Source organism: Styela clava, chromosome 8, assembly GCF_964204865.1.
Source record: "Styela clava chromosome 8, kaStyClav1.hap1.2, whole genome shotgun sequence".
Taxonomy (NCBI): domain Eukaryota; kingdom Metazoa; phylum Chordata; class Ascidiacea; order Stolidobranchia; family Styelidae; genus Styela; species Styela clava.
Genome location: NC_135257.1, coordinates 2,524,219 through 2,538,728, shown reverse-complemented (window position 1 = coordinate 2,538,728; position 14,510 = coordinate 2,524,219). Strand labels below are relative to the sequence as shown.

Here is a 14,510-nt window from a genome sequence, read left to right as displayed (position 1 = left end):
ATTGATAATTGAGCAACTATTTTTATGAAAGTGACGAAATATATAATATGCATTCTATATTCAATATAAAATGCTCTGGTATATGCTAATGAGCATGTGTAGTGAATCCGGGAACTCCACCATGAACCTTTACCGCTTCAATAATTCGATCATCCAGTCCACGAAAACTCTTTTTGACCGCTATTGACACATTAAATCCACGAAATGAAAACAATGTAGCCTGCAAGCGCATGCCAACGTTCGTCGAGGTAGTTGTGGTTTAGCGGACTACGTTTTATGTTTTGCATATTTGCATTCCAGGCGCTCAAGTTGACAGGTAAGATCTACGTTGGATGTGAGATAGCAATAATGATTCTTGAATGCGTTTTATTCTCAACAACAAATATTTCTACATATTGGTTTTAAACTTTCTGAGATCGATTGGATTGGAAACACAAGGTCATTGTGTTCGTAAAACTACACTTTGCTCCCTAGCAATGTATCTTGCCCTAATTGAGTCATTTCATTTCTACTTCACGCTATATCTTGAGCAATGGAACATGGAAAAGCGTCATGTCGTATTCAAAAGTAACAAACATGTTTCTATATTTTTGATAAAACCAAGTACGGAATGAGTAGTACAGTACCTATGTTAGTACGGTCACAAACTATTCCCTATCGAGGAATACCGCTGTCCATAAAATCACATTTCAAAGAAGCCCATCTCTGTGATATTAACATATTATATTATTCTCAAATATAATTCTTGTGAACATACAACTGACATATTCATAAAATCATCTAAACCCACTGATTAATACATTTATAGGCACATATCAATACATAAACGTTGAAAAACGTAAGTCTACTGGCTGAAGAAGTGGTGTTAATCTCATCCTTTATTGTTGTTACTTTATGCGTCGCTAAACTGGTATTTGAGAATGGTTGTGTTGCGGTGCCGGTAGATTCTGGAAACGTAACGTAAAAATTCAGACTATCCCAAAAATCACAAATATCTTCTTTGTAACGGGCTTCGACAAATGGGCTCGGTGGCTCAATGTGAATATTCATCCAATCCTCTTTATCTGGTGACATAACGTATGCTGGCCAATACGGAATTTCTGGAAATGAGGGCCCTTCGTCATCATTATTGGGATCTCCCATGCGAGCAAAGTTACCCCAATACTTGCTGAACTGATCCGCTACTAAAGTGTCGTTTTCGTTGAAATAATATCTAAAAATGTTATTCAGAATTTTTGCATTAGTATTTTGTTGTGATATTTTTTGAAAATTAAATATAGTTAGTTAGTCTTGCCCGTACCCGTCTCCTGATCTGAAAACAAAGGGTATTTCTGCAGAGTGATAAACATATCCACACGTTTCGTTCTTTGGATATACTTCGTGACAATATTTCCCATCAATTGGATGATCAAACATGTAGAAATATAATCCACTCGGGTTATCTGCAGTTTTGTATGCAAACCTGTTAAGTTTGTTTAACAAATAACTATTTGTTGCATGTTTTAAATACATTATTCCGATATATTTACCATAAATATCATGCAGGATTCTGGTATAAAACTTATTTCGTGCTAATAACATAACTTGTATAAGATATTGTCGATTTTTCAAAATAAAATCGGGTCGCAAAGGGAAAATTAGCCCAATAGCCTTTCATCAGTCCATATAATATGACCAACTGGCTGCCAAATCACTATTGCAAACATTATGTTGGGATTTTATCAATAGTCTGCTATAGCACAATGGGTTTTGTGTTACTCAGATATTGATCAAAAATTGAAAATTGATAACGCTTTGAAAAATAACGTAACATTTCTTCTAAATGTATAATCAATGTTGAATATATTACCTCGACATTGCTCGGCTTGGACAAATGAAAAATGCATCTCCTGCTTCGATACCAAGAATTTTACTGTAATCATCACCGTCTGGACCGATTAATTCTTCGTAATAATCTGCGGTTTTCTGACCTACTTCATTCCCAAAGAACAGTGTATTGATTTTCTGAATAATTTCTCAGGTTATAACAAATTTCCGAAACACATTTGACTCGTTTTTTATTGATGAAAGTATTGAAATATTTGTTTTTATTTTTCAATACTCAGTACGAGCTTTTAGGGAATTTTCGTCAATAACAAATTGACGTCAATTTCATTTCATTTCGATCTAGTGATTTTCACCGAACATTATTACCCGAAAAGCAAATCTTGATAATCCTTGGTCTCCGGGAACATAGTACTGCAATATTTCAACTTCTTCCGTATTCGCTCCCACAATATATTCTCTGTCTACATTCCATTTTCCTGTCTGGAATAAAGTTAAAGGTTGATCTGTAAATTCAACTCCATCTATAATCGGTCGATAAGGTTCAATTGCACTCCATCCGTCACCATCAATCGCTGAGGCTGCCATCACTTTAGGAAAATTATCCAACTCCTCTACTGGTGCATTTCTGAAGATAATTAAAATTACCTTCCTTAAACACGGAAAATAAGGTAAAGTACTTCTGTAAGATAATAAGGCAAAGTACTTCTTCTCTAAGAAGGGCCTTGCAGAAAACTACGTATGTGATACGACAAAGTAACTCACGACAAGCATGCAAATTCAATAGCAACATCGTCTGCACTGCAATTAAGTTGTTTCAGCAGTCTCTCTGTAACATCCATCGCTTCTTGCTGCGTTTGGTGGGGGAAGATTGCAGCATTACTTTCAAGTATTGCCCTTCTGTAAAGGGGCCTGCTTACTTCAGATAACATATGCCACATCACAGATTGTGCTCCTGCACTTTCACCAAATATGGTCACCTGAGTGGTAGAAGATATCTTCAGTCACAAATCTTATTGCTATTGAATTCAAGCAATGTTTCTAATGCACATAGACGTAGTTCAGTATTTGTTTTTGACATACTAAAAATACTTGTGTTATTACCCTGTCCTTATCGCCACCAAAATTTTCAATATTTTGCTGCACCCATTGCATTGCCATTTGTTGGTCTTTCAGTCCTTGATTTCCATTCAAATAATCGCTACCTTTATTGTAGACCAGGAATCCATAGGCTCCTTAGTGAAAAGAGAAATACGCATTGTACTATGAGTTCCATTTTTGGTGAAAGAATATTCCCAACAACTCCCAATTTATATAATCAGACAAATTATGACAAGGCTCTTAGTGCGTTTATATGAAAATTATTTTGGGATTATTAGGGAAAATGATGGCTAACCCGCTATGATGCATGCAGTTGCTGTATAGTTTGCTGTTAACATTGCTTGAAAATCCTTTCTAGACCCTTTATTATATCAAAATAATGGCTAATATTGAATTTTGATATTCATATAATATTTTACTTAATACATGAATCGACAACATGGTACTATAAATTATTACTTTTAACACACAAATATTACTTACCTAGTCTATAATTGATTGTAACAACGATTGTATTAGTTGCTTGACTCAGCCATCGACCATCTGTTTTAGGCGAAGTTCCGGTACCAGAGAAGAACGCACCGCCGTGTATCCACAGTAAAACAGGAAGATTTGTTCCAGGGTTTTGAGACGATAAATCAACCGTTTTTGGAACAAAAACATTGAGAACGAGACAATCTTCGTCTTGCTGTTTAGTAAAACAATAAACTATCGCAAACGTAGGAAACGCTACTCTCAACAACGTTCATTGGATCATTGGTATAAATATTCTCTTATATATATTACAACTTCCACTAGCTTAAAGTAATACAGTTTCTTGAAAAAAGACTTGAAATTCGAACCAATATCTTACCAGTATGATACAATGACCCGCCTCGCACTCGGTGTGTGGAAGCTGGCGACAATTCAGTCTGTTCGGTATTGTAGCATTGATGGGATTCAAACTTTTGAGTACGGGTTCGGTATTACGAAATCTAAAACACTATATTCTATTACAAATGTATTATGAGAATTTATTTCTCAAGAAAAGAATAATTGTAAAAACATTCTGGCCTGTTTTCAATTGTAATTACTTAAAAAATATGTCGAAAAAACGAATAAATTTTAAATTGCAACAAAAGGATTTCAGGCTCTAAAGTTCTGAACTCTAGTATAGCTGCATAATATATAGAATATAAACGACTTCAGCTTGATCGAAAACTTTCATAAAAGCAGTAAACAGTGCTGTAACTACAACTATTACTATGCAACGTATAATTGCTGTTGATAAGTGCAGTGAGCGCAGTTATTAGTAGTAGTTTAACGCAGTAATTAGTCGTAGCAATAGTTCAACAGTACAATTTTTAAGATAAAATAATTCAAACTACTAACCTAAGCTTCCCAACTGGTGGCGCCGCATATGGCACGCTGAAAAACGCATGCGCTTCGTCTAAGATTGATCCAATGACTTGTCCAGAGGTTGTAGTAATTGTTATCTCACCTTGAGATATGTCGTTATATTTTTCACGAATTTCGTTATTGAGCAAACTCTCGTCAAGTAACGATTTCGTATTAAATACAAACTTTCCATCGGTGACGACGTAGTTGACAATGTTGGAAAAACTACTTATAAATGTGGAATTCACTTCATACCACATGCACAAACCGATCAGAACGTAAAAAATCTTTGCCATATCAAATATAGCACTTTGTTGCGAACTCCTCAATGATGCGTATTGCAACGATACAACTCAGTTTTCACGGCTGTTATGAATATTCGCCTTAGATTAATTGTCTGCTGCTTCGACACACGGGATGTCGATGAAACTAAAGAGTCGTAATAGGTGTGGTAATCATTGGTCAAATATGTGATGTTGTGCAATGATCCCATTTTGTCCACTTATACACTTCCCATGCACGACATGTTATGATTAACATGGCAACGCTTTGTCCTTGTAGATTAGTGAAATATCAACAATCTATTTGACATGACATAAAGCAAATTGTTTGCGGCACATAAAAAAGTATGTTCGCAAATATTTAGATAACCCCACACTAATGATTAATCAGTTACTGTAATTTAACATTATTGTAATGGTGATTAGGAATTTGACAAGCGAAAAAACTTCTTATTATAATTAGCCACTGACTACAGAGATGCTACTGAAAATAACTCTACTCATCGGTCTCAAATAACCCAGGGATTTGTGACATAATCGTAAATGTCCATAGGGTGATTGTATCCTGCAACGAAACGCCTTCATTTAAAATAAGAGGTTTTTTTGCATTTTGTGATAAAGATGCAAACTGGCGATATTTTAAAATATACGAACGAATTATATATGTTTTAGATTAGAGTATTTCACTAATTTTTTCCAAAATTATCCCACTTTTAATTAATCGGACTATTTTTTCAGCATTGATATTACAGTGCCGTATATATTTAAATTTATTACTAAAATATATATACTGTATAGGCAATCTAATTAAAAAAATTCGTGAATCATTATTTCTGATGCAAACAAAAAATTAAGTTATCAGTATATTATATTATCATAAATAATGAGCTGTGATGTTCAACTGCGAATAATTAAATTTTTCTGTAAGTCATTAAAATAATTAACAACCATGCCTAATGAATATGGTTGTATTTAGGAACATGTGTATAATACAACTTTTTTGCGAATAGTGGAAGGAAAGTAACAAGGCGATCTGTTCTATCATCGATTAACGATATCACCAAATATGACCCATTCGCTCTGATATTTGAGCATATCAAAAACAATGTATTTTTGTGTGCTGATAAAGCACGATGACAGGATCAAACATTAAATGTCTGCGACATCACACGCGAGCATGGCATAAAAGTTACCTGCAAGCAGAGCCTCAACAACAGAGTTGAAACTGCCTCTTGCGCTTTATTTTTGTTGTTTACCATTGAAGTCGCTGTTAGTCCATACGTGCAACGATATAACTGATTTTGACTCCATAATACCCTCCCGCGCTTCTGCAAAGCGAGTCGCTTCTGAGAGCTTGGTTCGACCTTCTCAGGATTTTGGGATAGCATATTTGCAGTGCAAGGTTTCAATTGTATCTGTGATTTATTTGGAATAATAATATCATACTTCTACTAAACTATTTTTCAATGAACTTATGATTGTTTTGTAAGCTGAACGACACACTGTTGAGTACGTATTTGAGTTTATGTTGTGTTTATATTTAGGGAGTGTTTCGACTGAAGTGTTTTGTGAATGATTGCTTTTTTACTGGGTTAGACCTGTGTGTGTTTATATGAGTTTAGTTCTAATTAACCTGATTTTGATGAGTTGTTGATTTCAATTGTTGACATGTTTTTGCCGGCACATTAGGTGTTGTAAATACTTCTTGTTTGTTTCTTTAGAAAATCGTACATACAGCCCTCTTTTTCAGCATCAACACAGATGCCTAAAATCAGTTTTATTTCGGGCCCCAACTGCGCATTGACTACACGTGAAGTTAACAGCGATTGTATTTTCAATGAAGTGAATAATTAAAATTACCCATCTTATTCATGATTTTATAGATTGCGGCGTTATGTCTTATAAAATTCTTTATGCCATTTTATAGGTCCTTTCATGTAATCCTGTTTGTAGCCACGAGACGCTAAAGATGACTGACGCAATAAAATCGGTTCATGTGGGCGCTCCCGAAGTATGTGCACCAAGATGGCGCACCATCTGAACCCTAACCTGGTACACATACTATGTTCAGGTTGTGCGCAATCTTGGTGTGCATACGTCATGAGGTCCTTTATTTGAATCAGTTATGGTGCCCATTTCTGTGCTTCAAGAAAAAATGTAAAAAAAATCGAGTCACAGCTTGCTTCAATTTACATTCAACTTCTACATGTGTATTATTCGTTTTTGACAAAATGCATAAATGTTCATTGAGCTGAACCTGCAACAACGTTTCCAAATAAAATTGCATGATCGTATTTTTGCAGTCGGGCATATTTGGCAGTATATAATCCTTCTTGCTTTATAACTTTACTGAATATCTGGTACAGCGGATAGTAAATGTTGTGGCCTTACGTTAATTTTAAAACTTTGCTTATAACATTATCATCGATCAGTCATTTATTACAAATTTACTTTGGGAAGATATCTTGTAGTATTCTTGTATTGAATTATTTCAATTCCACAAAGAGGATGCAGCAGAATCTAAAAATAGGTTTGAAGCAAGAATCATTCAGAGAAAGAATCAGATATCAATCGGCTTACAGACTTTAATCATCTTTTGTGATTCTTGTCGCAACAAAAATACATTTTAGTTAGTGTGTAGAAAGACTCTGGAATTACATATAGTCCTTTTTAATCTTGTTACATCATCCTTGTATTATGCACATACGGACCCACCAGCGCCAAGACATAAAAGCTGAGTAAGTTAGTCATTTGTAAGTCCAACTATTAGAAACCTCTATATTTATCAACTGTTATTACTAGATCAGAAGTAAGATATAATGCAATCAAATGCAAGCATTGAATGATTTTACCAATTTATTCAGCCATTCATTATAATTGATTCCAGTGTATTTACTATCAATTTACTATCAAAGTGTTTTTACTATCAATTCGCTATATAAGAAATTTAATTAGCAAATATGAAAAAAAATTCACGATTCAGTATTTGTTATTATTTAATACACACACTACACTCTAAGAAATGTTCGGTAAATTTTACCTTAAATTTAGGTGTAAAAAATTACAAAATCGTGTCGGTAATCCGATTCACCGACAAATGTCGGTAATAATTACCGACATAGGAGGCGTGGCGTTAGTCGATGTTGCGCGCGCATACTGGTAAGGGAGATCAACCAATCAGACGGTATATTTCAAACGACTAACTTATCACGCGCCGTTTTTTTGTTGCTTTACTCCCTAATTTTCCGTTCGATTTGACCTACTCCAGACTTTTGGATTTTGACGCCAGTCGACAGCAGTTATATCTTAGTTGCTCTTGTATTGAGTTGGCAGTATTTATGTGAGGTAATGCAGCTTGGATTCAGTAATGTCAGTGTGGGTGATGTGTTGTTTAGTGCTGAATATTAATGTATTGTTCAGTGTGATTGTAGTAGGTCAAGATCTGTCGCACCAAATTAATCCATTCTGCTATACACTGATACAGCTACAACGCCAGAACGCAGTATACCAGTCTACCAGTACAAGGTTGGTTAGACTAGCGTACGTCAGTACACCGTTCAGCAGGTACATCCATGTTACAATGTTATGTCATACTCTCTGACTCTGGTACCATGATACTGCAGTACTGCAGTAAACTTAGAAACTGACAAATGCAGGAATCTGGGAATATGAATTCAATATGTCCTTTTCACAGATCTAGGCTTTCTGAATTTGAAATGTTGGTATTTAATTACTGAACTAAAATAAGGGAAAAATATCAACAAACGCTTCGAGACGATCGCAGACCAAGACTACATCTTTCTGTCTATACACAGATACACTGATACATCAGTACATGAAACAGGAGAATAGGAAAAAGGGTGATGTTTAACCATCACTCTGTTACTGCATTAATCCACAGTAAGACTGTAGCTTGAAGAATATGGCTTTGGAATATACAGGTATTATTTAATTATATAAATACAGAAATATTTACTGCAGTACTGATTAGATTTATATACCGAATTTGAACATATTCGATATTACACAGTCAAAAATTGTTTAAAGATTTATAGCAGTATGGGGAATGGGAATAATTAAATATTTGATTTAGGCCAGCCCAATTTACTGGTGCATGCTTTGAGTTTGTGAAATTAAAAATGCACATGAATTAGTCATTATTTAAGTATAATGAAGTTTGAATATGAATACACCCCTTCCTGCCTTCTCAAAAGTGATTTCTCTTTAGAAAATTGAAGAATCCAATTATGAAGGCATGAACAAATTATCAGTCGTGGATTTACTAATGTGTTATTTCATGGAAGAAAAAAGTGTTTGAGGTTGGTTATAAAGTTAATTTTTAAATTGCAAAAAGAAATACTTTGTCATCTGCTTTGGTAACTAATAAGTATTTGGGATGTGTTTTTTTTAGTGAGGATTAAATATTTGATTCCATTTGAATATAATTTCAGGCACATCTTCCATCTGATCTACAGGATTTGACAATATACTAGAAAACTCTGTATCGATTGATTGCCAACAGATTTTGGCCAAGTGAAGATAAAGACTTGAAGAAATTATGAAAGTTTGAAGAAAGGTGGGATATTGTAATAAATGGTAGTACACGCTATTAAATAATTCAGGAAGTTAAAAAAACCGGATGGGCTGATTGAATACTACAAAATGCTCGAAAATCAAATAATAATTTTAAATTTTGGCTTTTTTTGAATGAAACTTCTTGTACATTTCATTTCAGACTTGAAGATATGAAGAAGAAAATGTCACGAGTTCGTGAAATCAAATGGATAGTTCAATACATTCGGCATTGGAAAGACTAAGCCGGAAATACTTCCCATCTACCAAGACCATTTTCTTGGATATCAGGAACTGTCACTAGAGACTTGTTTGAAGTGGCTATAAACGGACACCCTGCGAGCAAAAACATCTTCAATGAGAAGTTTATGTCTACTCCGCGCGTTCCTAACTTTTCACTGTACAATTTCTCATTTCATTTTTCAAACTTTAATCATTCATTTCATATTCGTATTTATTTTATAAATAAACCTTGTTACCTGAAATAGTCTGTGATATTTACTGATCATGCCCTGTAAAATGTAATGCCAGGCGATTTACGGTAATTTTTACCCGGTTCTGAATGTAAATTTACCTAATTTGTAATGTAAATTCACAGGATAGCGTCGGTAAATATTACTGCGTATCGCCAGTGAAAATTACCGGATAAAACATGTAAATATTACTAGGGATATCATGTAAAATTCACAGGTGATCAACAGCGATTTTACCGAAAATACCGGTAATCTTCACCCTAAAATCACATTAAAATTTCACAGCTATATTCCTGTAATATGTAATGCCAGGCGATTACCGGTAAATATTTCTTAGAGTGTACAATAAAAGAATACTCATCTATGCAATTATACACACACTCTCACGAATATACCGTTTGTTGGTTGCCAGACGTTAATTTCGACCGGAATACAAGTTTATATACTGCTTTATTGCAAATCACAATCTTAGCGAACTTATATTCTATTTACGATATACTAGAACACTTAATGCTTAAAGATGTTGGTATACTTGAGTTATCAATTCGTTACGTCGAAATTCGTCAGCGTGCCTCGGCTCTGCACGGATGCATCTTTCATTTTCGTTCGCCTCAAAATCAATCATACGCTCTCTCCATATCAGAGAGATTAATATTATTTGACGAAGATGAACATTTATATAACGGTTCAGAACATCAATATATTGTAACATCTACTTCAAAATTGTTATTCACAACTCTTATTAGAAGCCACATTTGAACTTTTTCGAATACATAGGCAAGAACTAAAAAAAAATTAACTGTTTTTTTATGCCAGTTTCATATATTTTTTTGGTGAATTATTCATCAATACAAAATCTAATTTTGGTGGTATAAAATCCGAAGATTATGCACTTATGTCGCCGCTGTTTTAATATTTATCGAGCCAAACTGGGACGATTTCCAATGAAAATTAATATAAATTCAGTATATCAGATCAGGATGTCAGACTTCATGAATTTTTAATTATTAAAGTCATAATTACAGTTTATTTTATGGCAAAATCTTCGACATTGGACAAGTCATGAACCACTATGGGTATTATCGATATTCTGTTTTGGTTCGCATCCTCCATCTGAAAAAAATATTATATATAAATTAAAGACTGCTTAACGTAATATTGATTCAATTATCGCCACTAACCAGCATCCCACTAAGTCAAGCCTTTAAATTACTATAGCAAATTTTAACATATTCTTAATAAACTAAATTATTAAATTACCAATGAGGGTGTGTAATGAATGACTGAATCTTATTGCCATTTGCGTTGTTTTATAATTACCCATACAAAAATCTGTACGAAACTTTAAAGTCTGTACGGAAATATTTCGAGAATATTTTTAGAAACATTTTCAGCGTCATAACAATTTCCATTTTGTCGCAATATAAATACGTCATTGTTTACAATATGGTCGCTAATTATCCGGATGGAATTTCATCTTAGTCAAAATTTGTTTAAATTTCCACCATTCGTTATTTAAACGAATATATAAAGTACGATATATCCATTGCACAAAAGGCCCTGTTCTGGTGGTGCAACGGATTATTTTAGCTTATGTATGACGAATACTCCTGAGACCTTATTCACGTCAAGTTGCATGAATCAATACATATATTTTTGGTATTATGCAAGAGCGCCGGTAGTTCAGTGAAATATCAACTTCTTGTTTGTGCGTTTTCTTATGGCATAACGATTTATCTCAGTTTTTGAGTGATGAATACAATATTGCTTATATCAACTATTTGACTGCAAGTATTTCGTGAGTTGTGTGGCATTTGAACACAAGTATCTTTTCTACTGTTCGAAACAAAGGTTTGTAAATCGGAGTTCAGAAAATCACATTACTATATTCTTTATCGTTTAAATATAGTCACATAACCATTTGGAAAGAAGTACGAGTAATGTTTATCGAACTTTTCATCGAGAATCGATGTTTATATAATCCAAATGGCACTGCTTGACAAATATCTCAATTGAGAATCACAAGGCAGTTGGAATGAACAACATTTGAAAAGAGGGATTTTTGTTCAATTTGTTGACAAATTTCGACCAGGATTTTTTAACATCGATGTACTTTATTCATACAAAAAAAAGGTTCAGCTGATCATTCAGTTACCGATTTTAACGCATGTATGAATGAAAACCAATGGTTTATTAGGTAGTAAGAAATTGCTAAAACAATATAAAAGCTGAAATGATATATTTTTTTTCAATTTCAATTTCCAAAATACCATTTTATACATCTCGCAAAAATTCTGCTTTCATGTGCCGCAGAATCTTTCCCTTTCAATTTAGTAATGTGTACGGTCCAAGAAGTTCAGCCAAATATTTTCGATAACCTTTCGATTATACAAAATCGTAGTCTTCATTACATATTTTTGTCACTATCTTACCTTGATTATGTCATAAATTCTCTCCACTTTCCAAGTTAGACAAATTAAGTTGTCTCTTTGATAATCGTTTCTGTTTCGCTCTGTTTGACATATGACGACTGATTTTCACATACAGATACACAAAAAGAACTACAGCAATGAGAACAACGACGGTCGTTATCCAAGGCAGATTCACGCTATAAAATATAATAATAATAAATGTAAATTGGTGTTAGTTTGACAGTACTCAATTCATGAAGTGTTTTCTTTGCATGCACGTATAATATACTTTGTAGGCATAAAATGCTTAGAACTAATAACTCAATATGTGAAACTAGCTTGTTAGTCAATTTATTTATATAAAATAAAACATATTTATTTATATAAAATGAAATTTCTCTACATATGATCTGAAACTGGCATATCTTAGTGTAGAATTAAAAATTTAATAATCAATAGTCTAACGGTGCACTCGTAAAAATGACAATATATGATTATTTATTTTATGATATTACTCTCTTACTGTGTCGTTCCCAAACAAACCAAGTTCAGATGTGAGGCAGATTGCCTATTTTAAGATGGTAACAGTATATCTTCCACAAACAAGATCAAAGTAAAATAAACCTAATTTATCGTTCATTTTATATATTCTACTTTGCGAAAACTTATTTTCTAAAAGATAATCTTTTTCATCTTTTATCTTCAAATCTACTTCCAAGTCCAAGTCAGACAAATTTTCCTGCATACGTTTCAATAGTTGAGTTAATTAAATCCAGAAAAAATATTCTTACTGAAATAAACCGCCATGATGATGCTCCGTGTCATCATCAAGATCATTCACTTTCGTAACACTTTCTATTTCATCCATCTCTGGCTGCAACTAAATCTTCCGCGTGCAGAGGGTTCTGCGACAAAAGCCGCTTACGAAGTTGCTTTATAAAAATATCGAACACTGTTTCAATTCCCATGGTAAAAATAATCTAGGTCCGTCAAGTGTAGTTACAAAAAAAATCGATTCAATTCTCTATTTTCAAGTCATTATTACTATAGCATAATATATAATGTGAACATAGGTATATACCTATAAACTTATATTATAAACTTATATTTACCGCAAAATTTGGTTGCACGAGTGTTTTTAATACATTAATTAAGCTGGTTGGAGACTGGAAACGATAACTTGTTGGTTGTTGCTGATATATATTACTGTATTTAAATTTCAACAAAGGAAATAAGTATCAGGGATCAATTTTTGGAGATCTTGTACCTACTTGAGCATACCGTTCTCACGATCTTCAAACCCAACAAGTTTTATAGAGTATACACTTATTGTTAACGATTTGTGTCAATGCCAGTTTGATTTCCTATTCATTAAACAAGCATTTGTTCTTGGCAAATCAGAAATCCCTCTCCCACGTAAATAACTTTCCGATTAACTGGAAAATCGATTGATTATCGGCATTAGACGTCGCGAAGACTGGTCCCACATCTTGTTATTTTCACGCTCACTTAGAGAAGATTCGAACAAGTGATTGAACCTTTCAAATCAAATGGGAGATAAAAATGAATATTGGGAAAACCTGATTGATTTACTAGTCATGAAACAATTAATGTAGTACATCATTCAATTCCGATACTTACTGTTACTTGTACGGTCACGATCGTGAGATTTGGAGAAATATTTTTGTAACGTTAATTATTAAAGTGAGAAAATTTGCATTTGATGGTACTGATAAACAATCTCATGAAATCACGGCACTATGTAATGTTTATAGCTGTTCAAGTATTGAAGAAATGTACGCCCTACTCCGCTTTCGATGTACGCTTAGTCAATATACGTTTTTATTTATAACAACAGTCCTCACAAAGATTTGTGTTGTTGACGTAATGGGTTGGTTGTTTTTATCAACTAAAAGTCGCCAGGCGTTCTGGGTTCAACGTTTAAAAAATGATTTAAAAAATTAAATCGATTTCTGCAGCAATTACGTAAAATATCTCACCTCCGACGTTCCCTTCGTGTCACATCGATTGGTGAGTAGTAATTAAGCATTGGGAGTCTTTAATGGTAATCTGAATTGACTCAGTGAAATTATAATCTTTTGATTCGTACGCATAATATATGTACCTGTTAGGGTTGTCAACCGTCCTTCATTTCAAAGGACAATCCTTTATTTGAGATTTTTGTCCTTGTCCTTTTTAAGATGATAATTGTCCTTTAATTTTTCCAACGTCATGTTACTGTGTTTGATATTGTTTCGTTCTTAAATCGCCTCCGTTTATGTATTTGAAAGCTTTTAATTATTCTTTTTCATTTCGCTTTGGTACGGCTCAAATAGCCAAAGAAATACAAATTTTATTAACAATTTCAAATATTCTACAATAATATTCCGAAGATGGCAATAGTGGCAACACTAAAAGATTTGAGTGAATTCTAGTTCAATAACTGAATATTCTACGTATAATTGGTCTCT

General features: G+C 33.6%; 1 protein-coding gene and 1 long non-coding RNA gene across 2 annotated transcripts; both read right to left on the bottom strand.

The window, feature by feature from the left end:
- Window positions 1-750: 750 nt before the first annotated feature.
- On the bottom strand, window positions 751-4,691 carry LOC120346109 (crystal protein-like). Its single transcript, XM_078115517.1, has 9 exons — window positions 4,297-4,691; window positions 3,779-3,899; window positions 3,409-3,613; window positions 2,929-3,059; window positions 2,590-2,804; window positions 2,194-2,452; window positions 1,850-2,004; window positions 1,301-1,462; window positions 751-1,213 (listed from the first exon to the last, which is right to left on the bottom strand). Exons 1-9 carry the CDS (start codon window positions 4,596-4,598, stop codon window positions 781-783), a joined length of 1,983 nt encoding a protein of 660 aa, XP_077971643.1. The 5' UTR covers window positions 4,599-4,691; the 3' UTR covers window positions 751-780.
- Window positions 4,692-9,975: 5,284 nt separating this feature from the next.
- Window positions 9,976-13,212, bottom strand: LOC120345881 (uncharacterized). The gene is made up of 4 exons (XR_013477661.1): window positions 13,152-13,212; window positions 12,831-12,971; window positions 12,061-12,236; window positions 9,976-10,741 (listed from the first exon to the last, which is right to left on the bottom strand). It is a non-coding gene; the product is annotated as an uncharacterized LOC120345881 (long non-coding RNA).
- Between the last annotated feature and the right edge of the window lie 1,298 nt (window positions 13,213-14,510).

Coding starts and splice junctions, on each gene's coding strand:
- LOC120346109 (XM_078115517.1), bottom strand. CDS start 4,598: ATGGCAAAGATTTTTTACGTTCTGATCGGTTTGTGCATGTGGTATGAA. Junction 3,060..3,408: donor TACAATCAATTATAGACTAG/GTAAGTAATATT, acceptor CTTTTCACTAAG/GAGCCTATGGATTCCTGGTC. Junction 2,805..2,928: donor TTGGTGGCGATAAGGACAGG/GTAATAACACAA, acceptor TCTACCACTCAG/GTGACCATATTTGGTGAAAG.